The following is an 18,543-nucleotide window of genomic DNA, read 5'->3' as shown; positions in this document are numbered from 1 at the left end:
GAACAATCGATATAAATATAGATACCCTTATAGATCACTACCAATGCAGTAGCAAGATGATGATTCTTCGAAATGCATTTATAATACTAATTATCGTAACTGCATGTCTAGTGATTTAGTTTCAACACCTCTCCTTATATAGTTACCTGTATAATGAATGCATTAGTCTTACACATACTGTCAGAATCTGGGAACCTGCTCACACACACACACAAGAATATATTAAAAGTGGTCTGACTATGCACAAGAAATATATGCACTACATCAGACATGCGTAGGTGGAATGGGCTTAAACTATGTGCCTTGTTGGTCACAATGCAAACAGGTTGTATTTTCTAGTGGAACATTGGACTTCTAATACATGGTGTATAATGGCATGGGTAGAGTAAAACCTTACTGAACGACCACATCAAGCATTCGTTTGAGTAAAATATGTAGCTGTAGTCTGTGGGTAACTACTTTCATGCTTTAAAAATCAAAGGCGAATGTGATTGTACACTCTCGTTGAGGTTGTATAAAATAGATCATAATGACAAAAGAGCATAGGTCTTGCACACATGACTTATGATGATATATTTGTGATATTATGTTGTTATCAGCAAGTCATATAATAACATCTAACCTTCAGTGGATCCACAAGATCATGGAAGCCGCTTACCTACACTGTACATGTATATTATCTTCAATGTGATGTTAGATGCCAGTGCATTACTAGTTGCAGTTCTTGATGTTGACATTGCAATTAGTCTGTAGTCTTGTCATCTTTAATTTATTCTCACACTGTTATATAAGTTTAGGTGATGTATAGACTTGATCATTGCATGGTCACTATGTCTTATTAATGAGGTCATGAAGTACGCCTTAGCTCTATATGGGACCTACTTGACATGGTCACTGGTAATGAGGTCATGATAACTACGTTTGGGACGTCCTACTTGACGTGGTCACTATAATGAGGTCATGAAGTACACCTATATTATAGCTAGCTGTGTTTGGGACCTACTTGATATATGGCCATGTACATGCACCTTCACGTTGTTATTTTTTATATTATACAAAGTGGTCTTATAATGTCACCTGTGCTATTACACAAGTACATATGCCATGAAATTTTGACCATTACTCTGTGCTGGTTAGCTTAGACTTGTTGGTTTAATTTCCAGTGTAGCTATATTGTATATAGTTGAACATTAATTTCTAGATTTGATGCACAGTGACATCCAAATACATTGGCCTTATTCAGCAATTAGCTATAATTGTTGCTCCAATCTACTGAATTTGAAGCTATCAATTATTGACACTGGAGAAGCAGCAAACACAAGTGTATACTGCTAGAGTTTTCTATTCCAGTTTGCATGCTATAAACTAGAAATATGCACTTGGTCAATGGACGCTATAATTCTGTATTGGAGTACGCACGCACAGATCTATTACACAACTGTAACTATATAAGCATAATAATATTATACAACTACGTACACTATACAGAAAAGCAAAATATAACACCTCCATAAAACAAAGAAGCAATACTAACGAAAATCAATTTACTGAAAGGCTGCGACATCCTGAAATATACTTGCAGGTATGCAGGAAGAAAATTCCACCAATAGAGGCCTGGTGTTGAAAATGTTTCTGGCTATATTTATTCTGACAGATGGTGCAAAATGTCTGGCTCGAATTCCATGAGCAGCCAAACTGGAAGGTACAGGTTAAGTGAAACCACCACTGGGAATATTGCAGGAAGAGTGCATGGTTAAGTGTGCCCTTTACAAATGTTAGAATACTTGTATACATGCATAAGGATATACATGTTAGATATTATGTGAAAACTACATATTATCATTGTAATCATCATAGTCTGTATCACTGTCATTCTCAATATCTGATGTGTCAATTCTACCATTAATGGTATTCTCAGCTTCATAGTCATAGACTTCTGATAGTGATGTACCACCAAACATTCCTAAAGCATAGCATAGAACAGCTTTGCACTGTGCAATACCCTGCTCTAACAGGGAAGCTTTTCCTCTCAAATATAAGGGATCTGTAGTGCAAACTGCATATTTTCCAATGGGTGCTGAGTCATCCTAAACATAACAAGACATACTGTGTTAAACCATATCCATATTAAAATCTTATGCATATTACCTATGCAGAACGAAATAATCACAAAATAATTAATATACATTTGCTAGGTAATGTGAATATGTGACTGGGTCTGGGAAAACTGGTCTTACCACCCATAACAGCAGATTTGGTTATTCACCATGAACACAAAGTTGTATCAATACTTTAATAAATGTCACTGTCAGTGAACTGGTTGTAAGTTTCCTTTCATTTGAACCCTGAATGGCCCATACTTGGGCTTAGTTCATCCCTATACACCTTCCTCATAATATTTTGACCAGTCTCCCTCCTCCTTGCCACCTCACTTACATCACCCTCACCTGATACAGCCAACATCAAATTAAAAACTATCTAAAATGGCAACACTTTTGGTTACTTGTTTAGTAGATAATCTGGAATTGTTGCAAAACATGTGAAAATTTGGTACATGTACATAGCTTTAACTATTGTTAAGTTGTTAAGACACAATTTACCACTGTAAATAGGGTTAACAGACAAGGGAACATCGGTGTAGTGATCAAGGACATAGCAGGGGGGTTCGGATGAACCCCCCTTTCAGAGGCAGATTTTTTTTTAAATTAAAAATCACCAAATCTTACAGCCCTGGAGCTCTCCGGTAGCTACTTGCCCACTGGCGCTCCTCTGTACTACTCTTGAGGGTCACATCACAATAATGCTGAACCATTGCAGAGCATATCTATTGCATCATGTGATCAATTGTGCATGTGATGCATGGTTGAAATGGCGTGACTGTTCAGTGGTCGGTTGAGACATATTACAAGGCGGCAGCTGCTAAACTTGGGTGGTCATGTTATACATGTGTTAGGTTAGCACCAACTGTGAATTTTTTATGTATATTTACCTGATGAATGGTTTATTTGTTACATTGTGGTAACGTGATGTCTCGAACATATTGGAGTACAAGCCAAGTCTGGAGTCATTGACCATCAACAGGAGGACCGGCCGAGAATAATGTATAGTTGGAAAGATTAAGAATTGCCAACTAAGAAAGTGAAGATCAGTTGGTTTTACAATAGGTTTATAGTTTCTATAAGCTGAATAAACAGCAGTGTGTAGGTTTTAGCTACATGCATAAACAGTGCCTTTTAATGTTACTGCCTAAGGGCACATTTTGTGTATGCATCATTTTTGTTCAAACAATCCAAACTTCTAAGGACCAGCACAAGCTTGCATCATTGCAAAATCACATCAATAGCAGAAAGACTGTACCATTTATCAGTCATATATGTAATACACATTTGGCATATCAAGACACACGGTAGTGTGTCGTGCAGCCCAAGAAGCCGGCATACAGCTTAGCTGTTTTTAATTAGATATCATTAACATGTGGATTTGTACCAAGAAGCTTATTACTTAGCTAATCATTGAATATTTTATGTGTCAAATGCACCCATATAGGTGATTTTCTAAGATTCAGTGACATATAATGCTACAACCTTCTTTGTTGGAATTGCTTATACTGAAGTCAGTCTTAAGATTGAAGCTGTTGCAGAAAGTCACCCACCCACCCACCCCTGACTAATCACTGGCTTCCACCCTCACTCACCCGATGCAATCAAATACATTGTTTCACATTTGGGCACCCAGGGCATGGTGTAGTCAGGCTGCTTGATGTGACTGATTACTAGCTATAGCAGTATATATACAGCAGCTAACTTGCTCACTAGGGCAGATGTAGGTGCTTTTAGCACCTAGCATGTCCTGGGCTGCCCCATTTATCCCCATACTATGCATAGCTCTAATGCATGCCATATAGTGGTAGTGGGCTAAGTGAACGTAGGATGTTAAACATAATTATCACTCTACATACTGAAATCAGCATTTCTCAATATTTTACAGATATGCGATAAGACTGGTTTTCCCAGAGACGATCACATATATATCAGTAAACCAGGGCAACAGTGATGCTATACAAATAATTGAATTATGTATAAAAATATTTCCACAGCTCAATACACTCATAAATGTGTACTTTGTGCATAGTGACACTTGAAATTGTGATATTGTGGTATTATTTTTGTAGGCAACCAATTTCATATAGTAAAACTTTATACACAACTTACTGATGCTTGTTCATGGTCATGTGAGGAATCCGTGGTGAGCAATTCCCTAGTTTCTACAGTATAGATAAAATGTAAATAGCATATCATAATAAGATTGACGTAATACCTGTAAGTGATATATTAAGCCCAGTTAAAACCACATCTTTGAAGTAAGCTAAAAATGACATCATTTCATGAACAAGCTGGCTTTCCTCTTCCTTATAACGGCACAACTTCATATAAATATCTACCACTTCCAATTGAAGTTGAGTGCTAATACTATTCCTCATACCTACATGCAAATATATATGTATAAAGTGAATACACACATACACACACACATCCATACATACAAAGCAAAGCTTCCAGAAGACATCTCTATTTCCACCTAGCAAAGCAACACTGCAATACTTGTGCACCACTCAGGCACTCAAGGGTTGTGCTGGAAAATCCTCCTGGGGCAGGGCTAGAAACCTGCAGTGGCCAGCATGGGGCATCTGTGCGCCACTCAGATGCTATGAGTCAATGCAGGCATACTCTCCTGGAGCAGGACTATCGTAACCTGCAGGAGGCTGTACCATGTCTCACAGGTGAAGGTGTACACTGGGAAAGCAAATGCTTCGGGTGCCCACACACACACACACACACACACACACACACACACACACACACACACACACACACACACACACACACACACACACACACACACACACACACACACACACACACGTAGACACACACCTTCTTGATTTTCTTCACAGGATCTTCTACCCCACCATTAGAGGCACCCACCCACCTAGCCAAGGGATGGTGAACAACCTAATTATAAGCAGCTATTTATGCCAGATGATTGCGTAAGGGTGGATGGGCTACAGACAATAGCAGGGACCTGAGTCTCCTTGGTCCATCTTTAATGCAATGCATGGAGTGTATGTATGATGTAAGCCCCATTGTTGGCTTGCAAGACCAACCCAGGGGCACCCTGATTCGCAGGAAAATCCTGGCTATGAACCTGCAGGCGCTGTACCATGCCTCATATCTGAAGTGTGGGATGCCAACCTGAACCTAATAAGTGCATGAGACATGAACAGTTGGCATCATGTATGCACGAACACATGCACACGCACACACATGCACACATGCACACACACACACACATGCTTCTCCTGTACCATCATCTCTCTTGAGATACCTCCACCCTCTAGCCCTGCATGAATGGTATACACTCACCCAGACGGGGGATACTGAATAACCTATTCGCAAGCCATTGGATTTAGAGTAGACTTAGCCAGGGGGTCGCTAGCTATTGAAACATAGACCAAGTGAGAGGACAGATGGGTAAGCTGCAGGGACCTGAGGCAGATGCTCAAAATATCATAATGTGAAACATATCATTATTACTACATTACATTACCAACAAAATTTTACTACTGTATGCTCACCATGCAAATAAAACATCAATGTCACACTAAAATCTTTCATACATATAAATGTACCTGTAATAGCAGACCATGGAAACTTTCCTTCCATCACTTCTTCACTAGACAGAGAATTTTCCGTTAGATCCAAATCTGTCAAGACAGCATTGTACTGTATGATGTACTCTGCTATCTTCTTTTTGTCAGATGCTATTGCCCTGCGCAGTGATGTCCTTTGCTTGCTGGTAGCTATTCACACACATATATATACATATGGTACATAATAAATTATCAATCACAAATTTCACAACAAAAGACAGACAACTACAAAGGAGTTACCATGCATAATTCAGTCAGTTATCACTACTGTATGGGTCACAATTCTAGCTAAAAGGTTGTCAGATCTAGATGTCTGAAATTTCTTATTGTAGCATATGTAAGTATTCCAATGGCTCTGCATGTACCAGACTGCAGGGGTGTAGCTAGAATGAGTGAGTATAAATGCTACTCCTGAAACAAACTTCCATTCATGAGAGGCATTACAAAGAATCATGTAAAGTGTAAGCACACAAGATCTACATGCTACCTATACTACAATAGTGTTGAACAAGTGATGCTACATGCAAATAATTAACTACCAAATAATTAAACTAGCTATGCTTTATACATTGCGTAGGTATATCCAATCCAATGATGATCATGGTAGCAGAAAATCGTGAAAATCAATCGACCTGCCACAAGAAACGACTATTAAACACATTGGATAGCAATATATGTAGCCATGGAATCCCATATTCAAATAAAGGCCATGTCTTAATCGTAAGCTAGGGTGCTATACATACTGGGTCAGCAGCACAGCCTTTGGAGTGCTCCAAGCAAAAGTATGAGATGATTATTCTGAACAAAAGTAAGGTGAGAATTGCATTTCGGAGGAAATATGCTATAACCCACTACAGATGTTGTAAAATAGTACAACTACTATAATCAGATTATACAAAAAAACCTTGACATTAAATGAGTGTAGCAAGTTATTTGTCCACTTCCATCATGCTAGGCTTCATTGCTCTTTTTGGCATTCTACACTTATCGACACACTGTTACCACTCAATTTTCAAAAGCACACCAATTTAGAATCAGCACACCATCTGATGAGTGCTGACACCATTCTATAAGCAAAGCACCATCCATATCAGTTACCAGCTGCATGGTATTTCTCACTCATCATGGAAACTTTTGGCTCCATTTTCAATTTTAAATGCATCTCACACATGCAACTAAGATGGGGTCATGGAAATTTTCAAGTGATTGTCATTTTATGGTGATTATTTGCAAATGTGATATACTCAAAGAACTTGTTTGAGACTTACTGTACCAATTATATGCTGTGGTAAGTATACTAAATATGTTGTATTATTAAGTCTTGGATAGAAATAGGGCTTTTTGTTGGTAACAGTTAGGCAACCAGAAATTATGATGGTAAGGCAAATGCACACCTATGCCCAACCCTAGCTTTGCCCTTGTCATTTGTAAAACTGACTTTATATGCTGATTAAGGCAGTTTTATTAAACTAAAACCGATATGCGGTGATTGCCTAGATAAACTGCTGACAAACTATGGTAAGCACCCTGCAGCTACCTTTCTAGATAGTTCAAAAATGTCCAGAAAAACTTGCTCTATATTAGTGATAAATTGATGACCATTGATCCTAGTGTGAGGAATAATATCAAGAGTTGATAATATAAAATAGTGAGGGAGAGTGCCCGACTAGGATGCATAGCAGCAGAATTACCTTATAACCACACCTAAGGCTTTACCTTACTTAACACCTACAAGAATTCTCAGCATACTATTAGTATAATATTATACTGTTCCAATAAATAATATCATGTACATACATGTATATAATATGTATCTACAATGCATACTTGATTCCTTTTGGATTCCATCTTGCCTCCTTATAATCGTTAAATATAACATTTCTATCTTGCCTCGCAGTTTATTCATAGTTGTTGTAAGTACTTCTTGTTTGCCATGTGCAAGAACATCATGTCGCTCTTCAAAACTACCAAAATTGAACTGCTGCTCCATTGTAAGCAGCTGTTGCTGCTTTTGAGCTGCTGAGCGGGTAAGTTCCCTGGCTTTTTTGTACAGGTCTGTACTTTCTGAAACAACTGTATAATACCTATTTAAGACATACATTACTTACCAATAGCTATGTTTACAAGCATATCGGTGTTGTTGACATATCCCTGCAAGCTGTGTGATGTCTCAGTCTGCTTGTACAGGAGGTAGTACTTTGCATCAGATGACAATGACTCAAAGGAAGCACTACCACATATTTCATCTATGTATGTACAACAAAGTATACTGTTGCTTTACAATATACATACCTTGTGCAATTTGGCAAATATTGGATTTGTATTGACACAAGACATCAGATGTTAATTCTTCAGTAAACTCTTGCTGCATTTCTTTCAGTTCATCTGTCAACTTTCTTACCATTTCTTGTGTCTGTAATTACAGTTAATTTTATAAAGAATAATTGTACACGAACTAATAACTAGGCTAATTGACATACATAAAATGACAAAGAGAATCCAAAATGTACACACACTGTATTTCTTGTTGTATCCAAAAATACTGTAAATAAATCTAGCCAATAGTGTGAGAAATTGTTGAGTTACACTTAACAGAATTATGACATGAATTAGATATTCACTCAGACAACCAGTAAGTAGTCATAAATGTTGCTGAAAGTATGTAAGGATTTCACTGTATACATCTAACCTATTCTTCCAGGTACTGTGAAGCTTATGATGTACAAGTTACCGCATGGCAGCACAATATTCTGTTGAATGATAACTAGTTTGTTATCAGTCACCACAGACTTTCTCCACAGCTCAACTATTTTGTATTAGACTACAATACGCAGGTGCACATATATGAACTGAATTTCTTCACGGTCTTATAGCAAGTGTTTCATAAAAAATAAACACGAACACTTCCAACCCAAATTGCTCAAACTCTATAAATTGTGCACCGGGAAATCATAAAATTTGATATAAGCATATTCACATTCTGCTATAAATTTACAAAAAAGGAAGCACTGCAAACCATGTCATCTGTTTATATACCTTTAAATATCTTCTTTTCAATTGTAGAGGCATTTTCTCTATCTTAAGAGAATTCCAAAACATTACAGCTTCTGTTATGGTGTCTTCACGATCTATAATATAATCAAAGCTTACAATTTACAGTATATCTTTGATATTGAGAAAAAGTAATTTAAACAGAATTCTTACCCACACTAAGCCCTTCCATGAAACAAAATGTATATATGCCTATATATGCATGTTATGTCTTTCGTCATATCATGTACATACCAATGAAGGCACAGCTGTAATCACCAATCTACATTTGTGCACACATTAAATTGTGCCTGTATGCACTATCCAAACTACTAACTTGCAGCAGTAAGATACTTTGTAGGGAAACCCCATCTTGATAAATAGGAAAACAGTTGTTCCATATCCTCACCAGATCCTCCAGCTGCACCATCTTGCCACCTTCCACCCCACAAAATCTATCATAATTAAGTGACAATATGAACAATAACAAGTTAGCAAATTTCATTTACCTGGCAGTGCCAAGAATGAGCTTTTGCATGCATGACTGGTAAGCATGCCTTCATATCACCCATATCAAAAAGGCTTTGTTTATTTCTGGCCCATGGCCAGTACTTACAAATCACATCCACCCAAATGTGTCGGACTCCTGATGGACCAAATATTCTGGTATGTAGATAGTGTGTGTATCCATGGCTAAATTTAAAGATAACCCATGCAGTAAATATAACTGATGTACATATACTGTATCTTATTACAGAGCAATCTTTATCATATCAGTGGGCACCTGCATGTATACGGAAGGATGTCTCTATTCATGCCATGATCAGTAATCTATGACAACAAAACCCTTAGTTATTAATTTGGGTCTGTAACTGACCAGCTTTGCAAGATAGGACAATTATACTTATCATGTATTTTGAATTATGTACATTGTAACTCAATTACTTTTACACTCCTGCAAACATGCTATATACATTGTATAAGTATGCAGTACGTACATTTCTCCTCGAAACATGTTGACTGCCTTCTGGGCTATAACGTGTCTACAACCACCCACACTAAGCCCTGTCTCATCTAAGTTAGCCATTGTTTTTGACTTTGTTTTTGCTGCTTTCCAGCGCGTAGATCCACACAAATTATCATTCTAAAGCAAGCAATACCATATAGTTATGCACTCACATGCTTATATGCTTAACTGATGAATTATCAGCATCATAACCAATGGTATTCAAGTGATGGTCAACAGCTTCATTCTTTGCTATGAACTGCCCCTCATAGTATGATTTCCTTGTACCCCTTAGTATCATTTACTACATAAATATAATATTTTAGAGTCATAAATAGCAAACCTCGGAACTTTGCTAAATCTGTATAATTTTCTATTTCCATCAATATGCACAGAATGCTGTCCTTGGTAACACGCGGGACATTCTAACAATGGTGTTTTTGTCATTTTCTTTAATTCAAAATTGCAGTATTTCCATTCAGAAAAAGCTTTCGAAAATACCACTGGATTAATTGTTGGCGCCTAATGAAAGGGACATCAATGAGTTATTATATAGCCATTAACTTACCCTTCCTTTCATCAAACTCATTTGCTCAAGAGTTTTAATAAATCCAGAATATGAAATTCCAGGATTATGTAGTCTTAACAAGTGAAAGAATCTAAAGAGATCTTGATCAAATACATAGCTTGATCTTCCAGTGGTGCCTCCTGGCCAATAACCCTCCCGAATTAGATCACCACAAGGACTGAACTCAGTCAGAAATTCAGTGTCACATTCGTTGCATACAATTGTAGCATCCATCAAGTCGTACCTTCCTGCAAGCATCCACAAATCACACTATGCTATAATAATAAGGTATTTCATGCTTTGTTTTTATTCATTGTGCAAAAAATAGCCAGTTGTTTTTATACGCTATGCATGCACTTATTTTTGTAAAGGTTAATGGTCTGTGGGGGGTATTGTCTCACTGTACCCATTTATTCAAACAAGTTAGACAAAAGGAAGCATCTGTGATTAAAAAATAAAACATCACTAAAGCAACAATGTATAGCCAGCTGAATCACAACCTTTTTCACTTAGTATAATATAGATATTCATCGTGAAACTTTTGCACTGCAAGCATACATAAATGAAACAATTTGTAGTATAGCAAACCTGAAAGTGTCACAACTATCCTTTTCTTTTCACCATTCTTGCACCTCTCCATTTTCCCAAAAGCCTGACAAGTGGGGCATATTTTTGGAAGACTTAGAGGAATTAATCTTTCTGCAAGTAGTCAAAAATGGTAAATGAAGCCACATACAACATATCTTGGATCAACACACATGGAAGTGTGTGTCATGCAGCCAAGAAAGCTGCATGGTGTGCCACAAGATGCGTATATTGATAGGAAGAAAGACAACATCGTTTTCATGCTCTTCAAAGCACCTTACTTTTGCTTTCCTGCATACAGATCACACATTAAAATTACATTACTGAATACACTCCAACTATCTCTAAATTTTTTTCACGTTTTCTTCTGAATGGGAGTTTGGTGGAATTCCTTGAGAATACACATACCAAGTTGCTATGAATTTGTTTACTTGATTATACATTAATTGAAATTTTGCCATGGGTACAGGGTATACCATGCATGGAAATAGCTTGCACGTTCATAGTTATAGCAGTGCATTTGATGTGTTGAAAAAATCTACAGATCTAGTATTACAAAGCAAAAACCAACCAAGTGCAAGTGTAAAATCACTAGACAACAGTCACTGTGGGATAAAAATGCACCAAAATAAGCTTGGCTGTTTTTTGTTTACATTGTGTACAAGTTGCGGTGTTTTGTATAACAGTGTACATGTCTAAGCTTGTATTATTAAACTTTCACAGAGAATATAATAGAGCAGAACTACTCTTAAAGGATCATCTGAATACAAAATATTGCATGTTTTGAGGTTCACATTTTTGGTCCATATATAGAGTAAATCTATCCCAAAAGACCAATTAACCTCTTTCCAGTTATATTTAGCTGCTCTGCCTTCTCCATAGTGTCCATCCTAAATGTAGGGTTTCACTGTAACCTTTATATCATGCATGGAGCCAGACACATCAGGAGTGCAATTATTATTATTTGAAGGTGTTCTGATTTTGACGTCTCATGATCAGAAGCTGTCCTGACTATCAAAAGTTTTTCACATATTAGATTGTAAGTATAGCTCATGGTTTCATAATACACAATGTTTTGCCGTAATTAAATTATGCAATTATAAAATTTCCTTTATACATCACATGTTAGCCACAACAATAGAGTGCTATAGTACTGTATCCCATTTGGAAGGTTCAGCATGTATACATACCTGCAGAGAATACTTGACTTGTTCTTTCATCAATTATATCATTTGGAGGAATAGGTTTAAAGAAGTGGCCATTCCATACATCCCAATTATGCAGTACATAGGTTGTGTGAATCTGTACATCACAAGTGGGGCATAATAAATATGCTGGACCACATTGCCAACATCTAATAACTCCATCCTTAACTCCACAATGCATACAATCCTGTGCATAGTCATAGTAGAGTAAATTTACTCACATACATATTCAATTTGCAATCATCTTACATGAATAGTCGGCAGTCCGGCACTCATTGTAACATATTTAAATAGTTCAGGTCGACTTCTTTCCCAGTTTTCTTCAACGTGTTCAACTCTCTCACCCCATTCACCTCTAGGCATCAAATTCCTAAAAATTAGGTATGATTATATTGAGCATTTCAGGAAACATTTTTACCTTCCAACAACTTCTAGTTCATTTGCCAATGCATCTACCATTGCCTGTAATTCATCATAAGATGGAATACCTGCTGCTAAATGGTAACAGGTACATAGATAACACATACACTGTTCATTTCTCCATGCATTGATAACTATACACATGCACACCTAGATGCTGTACATATTTACACATGCATATGGATGCAATTTCCTAGCGCTTCTACTTGCAATCAGAACACATGCAACTAGAGCACTTACATCAGAGCTCAAAATAACAGCCTGTCACCTGTCATTTTCTGACCCAAAAGCCTACAATGACTGACCAAATTATAAATGGTCTGACATTATGACTTCTCAAAATAAGCATTTAAAATCTATTGTGATAGTAAAATACATACTATTATGTACCAATGACCAATCTTGTTGCATGTTGGTCTGTCATTTTGACAGCCATGTAAGAGACATTATATTGAGCACTGTTACATTCCACACTCGAAGCCTTTGTCGCATACCCATGAGGACAGTGGGCGTTATTTATCAGCAAGATATAACTTGCAAGCTTGTTCACTACAACTGGCCCTCAAATGAATGTGACTCTTGATAGAGAATATGGTTGCTAACACTCATATGAATTATAACTCATGTATTGCAAGTACAGTGATTATTTGGTGTATTGCACTGTATTATTATGTTAATTGTAGAGTTTATTTGTTTATTTTGCTGCTAATCTTCTGTTAATGAGATAAGGGTGGGAACAGGTCAATGAGTGGGAGAAATTTTGACAATGAAATTTACACAGTATACATGCACGGAGTTTATGATTTTGCAGATACATTAAATAATACACACAGCCTTTAAAGTATTGTAAAAGTAACTGATAACCGGCTATATTCTGTATGCATGAGTATGTACATACTACATAATATGTATGTATACACATGTATATACATACATACATACATACATACATACATACATACATACATACATACATACATACATACATACATACATACATACATACATACATACATACATACGTACGTACATACATACATACATACATGCATACATACATACATACACCAGCGTTGTAAGTGGGTCAGTACTGTTGACCTGGTTGACCCACTGACCCAAAGAGTAATTTGAATGGGACCTGGATCTGACTCGCATGTGACCTAAAATAAAGGCATGCCTCAAGAGCTCATTAAAAGTCCACAAGTTCTAGTTAACCCTGTATTTTTTACACTATAGAAAGAATTGTGTGTAAAAAGCGAGTAGCTATGTATTATCAAGTAGGTGTGGCTCCACGTAAGTCTACATGCAGCTACAGCAAGTAAGAATTTCCAGAAGTACATTTAAAGTAGCAACACGGATCCGGTGATGCCATGCATGCCCACAGAGAACACCCGATACAATTCTGATAAGTGGGCGTGGCTCTATATATCCCACACAGACAACAAAGTATATTCTTGAATGGTGGGTGTGGCTACACTTGAGCATTTACAACTACATTTCCACCAATACATTCGAACTTGTTATCTTATAGTCGCACGTGATCTCATCCAGGACAGACCCAGATATTCAGTGAAATGGATAAGACCCACTTGACCAGGACAAATGTGACCCAAATGACCCAGATAATCTGGCCCACTTACAATGCTGACTGACACACACACACACACACACACACACACACACACACACACACACACACACACACACACACACACACACACACACACACACACACACACACACACACACACACACACACACACACACACACACACACACACACACACACAATGTTATATTCACATGATTATGCAATGCCAATTTTGTACTGACCAGTTTGCTCCTCATAGTTGACATCTAATGAAGATGACAGATCTATATCATTCTGAACATTATAAAGATCATCTGGTTGTACATGTTCATTTACACTACCTGTAAAAAGATGAATGAATTTTTATCATTTAACGTCATGATTGTTTACTGTTAGCTAGGATTCTATGCCGCTTTGTTGGCTGACGTGATGGCCTTGCAGGTCTTTTACCACTTACAGGGTCATATGTTATGGTAGTATCTGTTTGTGCAGACCTCCTAGGTACCCTGGGAAGCATTGATCTAAGATGTGCTTCAAAATCATTTTCCAGTGTTTCTACATCTTCATCACGGATGTCTTCTGCAATGTCATCGGATGTAGTCCATGTATAACTCATTTTCTCACTCACTATATTAATTTTATAATAATTGATAAACATAATTTGAACAGAAGCGGTACAGCTAGTAAATAAACTATAGCCATTGTAGCATTGCTAATGCTTGCAATTGTGTCCTACTGCTTTCTTTCTGAATAGTTGGTTACAAATTGGACAAGAATTTTTTGGCGATTCGAACTCCTCTAAATTTGACAAAAACTTTCTCTCCAAAATTCTGTACTGTACGGTGTATACTGGTAAAATGTGCTGTGAACAATGTAAAGAGATAATGAAATTTAATGGGCAATAACAATTACGTATAGTGACAGAATTCAGTATTAGCAATACATATCTTAAGTGCTTTTAATTCACCAGTGTTTGTTGACATTCAGTGTTTTTATTTAGACATCTGAATCTCCAATTTTAGCATTCATTTATGCACTAGTTAACAATATAGTAGAATAAAATTAAGGTGCTATAATTATAGAAATTATAAGTATATTAAATATGGATGCACACATCGTATAAATTGTTTGTGATTCTTCTATTATAAGCATGATCACATTTCACAACATATGACAATTCATGCACTTAACATTATAATTCCCATGCAGTACTCCATGACCACAAATATTTCATCGCTACTAAAAATCCACGCTATTAAACATAAATTTACAGCATTTTCTGGTAGGTATAAACAGGCACCCAGGGACCAGGGATCCAAGAACCCAGGGACCCTACATTTACATACTTCACAATGTTACATACATTCTATCCTTGTACTACATATTATACTTTGCAAAGTCACAGTGGCTAGTCTCAAATTGCCTAGACCACTCTTTCTCTGTTTTGTCATCATGACGGGTTCCTTGCACAATTCCTAGAAATTTTAAGTGCCTCATAGACCACTCCTTCAGTGGCTTTAGCAAGGGCTTGTTTCTAACAGGTAGTTGCCTTCATGTGCTACCATGATGGCATGAAGTCTGTTTATCAAGCTACTGGTGTACTTTGCAGTAGTTGCCTTACTGAAGCCATTATCATGCGCACTGAATATTAACTGGCGAGTTAATTGGTGATATCATAGCTAAGAGTGCTCTTTGTGCAGCACAAGTATATGCTACTATTCCAGACTAATACATAGTTCACAGAGGTGATTTTCAGAAGCACTTTGAAGTGTGAACAATAGCAACGGACAGAAGTGGGTTGGCCATGTGAGATTAACCACTGTGACTATAACAGTGGTGTCTAGTGAAACATTGCAAAGTATGTAAAATTCCATGAAAAGTTGGGTCTCCATGGGTCTGTGGGTCCCCAGGTCCATGGATCCCCTAAAAATATAGTACTTCCATAACTGCCCCAATTATCCTTCACATTTTATTCCCCTATTAATCTTGCACCCTTACTGTCTCAGGTAAAGCAGAGGTGAGGATTTGCATTGTAACAAACTCCCTATCTTCTAGGAACAAATTTCAGCCCTTTTTCTGGGAATTGTGTAAGTGACAAATGTCCAACCCACTGTCTGGTGGAGTATGACAATGACAAGTGCACATAATATGATAGAGTTTTTGGGCACCAATCAATGTGTTGATTGCCTCACAAGGTTACCAGAGTATATAGCAGTTGCTCAAGGTGTCCCCAGAGAAGGAACATTTGCATAGGTGCTAGAGGATGGGAAGAGCTAGAGGTGGGGTTGACTTGAGGACGGAGGTATACAGATATAACAATACACCTGATACCTACACTCTGAGAGTATGCCACATGGTTCAGGTAATTTTTTACGTATCTACGATGTCAATATATAACACTCCTCCACCTAAAAAGAGGGATACCATTGTGTATGCCAGTTCTTTAATCATACACTTAGCAGTAACCTTGCTGCACTGCATGTGGCTGAGTATATGTGCAAACAAAGATTTATATTACTTTGAGGTTGATTAGCTGGCTATAATATTTATCAAATTGTGTTCTAGCACTGTCAGACACTTAGATATTGTTCAATCTCTGTAATTCAGCCACTATATATAGGGTTCAGAACTGATGGCTAGCTGGGTGGTCATCAAGGTGAACATGAACTTGCTTAGCATCACTACTTTGTAGGTGTACGACCCAAGTATGCGACCAAAGTTTTCATCATATTATTGCTGTCATTTTGCTAACTACCTCTTGCGGGAAATGGCTATATATGACATGGCATGACATAATTATGTAGGGACATATGACATAACATAGGGACATGACATGGCATGGACGTGGCTATATATACTTATCTTCAAATGGACAGACAGGAAATTTCTGAAATCAGTTAAGAAAGCATTGAGAGTTATAAGCATTACAATGTGGCTAGGACTGCTAGATGGATGGTAAAACAGTACACGATGTCTGTAGCTAATACTATTTGATTCTATCAATGTGGAAAGCTCTCAGGAAGTAAAAGGTAAAAGTGTAAATAGCTATGTAGCATACATTTTTTCTATGTCTGTGAAGCTGATGTAAAATTTGTGTATTATCATGTGTCTCTGGTAGAAACCGTGCAGGGTCAGCATGCATGAATGCACTTCCAAGTTTATTGGGGCACGATCCATGGGTGTGCTAGTGTATATATGAGGAGGGTTAGCACTACCTAGGTATTATATGCTGTTCGATATGCTGACACCACTCATTATAGCTCTTATATAATATCTTCTATGCCTGCATCAGGCTATATAGCTGTGTCCACCGAAAGTACAAATTTCAGAGACATTATGTCATGAACACTCAACTTTTGCATGGTACCGATAGTAATACTTACCCAGTAAAAAATCACCTTCACTCTGACGAGTAGTACCTCTACCACGTACCTAGCTGCAGTGTATACCCGCTCAACAACCGTGGGTCACTTGGTAGATACGTTCCGGCACTCAGTGACAGGCAAAGGGGGTGATAGAAAGAAGCGAGGAAACCCACTCACATCGATTGTGGGAGAGAGCAGCGGGGGACTGAATCAGCGGTAACCGTAACCAGCCACGGAAGATACTCACCGAATATTCTCGGAGACTACTAGCAGTATACTTACACCGAATAGGTCGAAATAACGCCAAAATGTTTATACACGTATTTGGTGTAAATAAGACTGAGAATAAGTTGCCGGATGACCCGACCCGGTTTCAACGCTGGTGCAGCCACTAGCTAGCTACCCAAATACTTAGTGTGCCTTATATTAGCCTGTTATGCTTTTGAGCAGTGCTGAAAAACACAGCCTATTATCATAGGCGGCGGAAAGGGGGGGCTAGGGGGCTAAAGCCCCCCCCCCCCCTAATTATCTTTCTTGGAGTGGGGCTGAAAACCGGGATAAAGATCGAGATACTCTAATAGAGCAGCCACTCTAATAAAGTAGTCAGTGTGTAGCGAGCTATGTAAGGATTTTTATGTAGTTTATCAGCTAGAAATGGTAGCTGGTGAGGTGGAAAGCTCTTGTCAGTTGGTTGTGACCTTTTTTTTTTTTTTTTTTTTTTGGTCTCACCTTACCAAACTATAGAAATAAGTCTGGGTCAGCCCAGCCCCCCCTCATATCAACTACTTCCTCCGCCGCTGCCTATTATGCTCAAAATTATGCTCTGGAGTTGGCTGTTTTATTAGAGTATATCTGCGAGTTTCCAGATTGAGATACTTTAATAGAGCAGTCACAATTCTAATGTCATCAATAAGCTTTGTAATACTACCTTACACTTTATTACCAAACAGGTTCTATCTTAAGCTAACTTATTTTTATATGCTTTGATAGTATCAAAATATGCAAACCTAGGAGGACTAATTAAACATTTCTCAGAAGATATCCACTTAGAAAGTGTATTCCC

The 18,543-nt window shown here is 37.6% G+C and overlaps 1 protein-coding gene across 4 annotated transcripts; it reads right to left on the bottom strand.

The window, feature by feature from the left end:
- Positions 1 to 1,775: 1,775 nt before the first annotated feature.
- LOC136237421 (uncharacterized) lies at positions 1,776 to 17,753 on the bottom strand. Of its 4 annotated transcripts, none has more exons than XM_066027670.1 (21): positions 17,499 to 17,753; positions 14,506 to 14,742; positions 14,358 to 14,456; positions 12,523 to 12,598; positions 12,354 to 12,474; positions 12,090 to 12,291; positions 10,903 to 11,013; positions 10,315 to 10,562; positions 10,090 to 10,268; positions 9,937 to 10,036; positions 9,739 to 9,884; positions 9,250 to 9,433; positions 9,078 to 9,195; positions 8,747 to 8,838; positions 8,003 to 8,123; positions 7,819 to 7,956; positions 7,538 to 7,774; positions 5,690 to 5,860; positions 4,318 to 4,365; positions 4,212 to 4,264; positions 1,776 to 2,087 (listed from the first exon to the last, which is right to left on the bottom strand). In XM_066027670.1, the coding sequence occupies exons 2-21, from the start codon at positions 14,729 to 14,731 to the stop codon at positions 1,830 to 1,832; spliced, it is 2,928 nt and encodes a 975-aa protein (XP_065883742.1). In that variant the 5' UTR covers positions 14,732 to 14,742; positions 17,499 to 17,753; the 3' UTR covers positions 1,776 to 1,829. The 4 variants fall into 4 exon arrangements, with proteins under 4 accessions (XP_065883742.1, XP_065883740.1, XP_065883741.1 ...); XM_066027668.1 differs by having other exon boundaries at positions 4,318 to 4,482; positions 17,499 to 17,745; XM_066027669.1 differs by having other exon boundaries at positions 4,318 to 4,482; positions 12,523 to 12,595; positions 17,499 to 17,745.
- Positions 17,754 to 18,543: the final 790 nt, after the last annotated feature.

The sequence above is a fragment of the Dysidea avara genome, chromosome 1 (genome assembly GCF_963678975.1).
Source record: "Dysidea avara chromosome 1, odDysAvar1.4, whole genome shotgun sequence".
NCBI lineage: Eukaryota > Metazoa > Porifera > Demospongiae > Dictyoceratida > Dysideidae > Dysidea > Dysidea avara.
The sequence above is the reverse complement of the archived record's forward strand: the minus strand, read 5'-3'. Positions and strand labels throughout refer to the sequence as shown.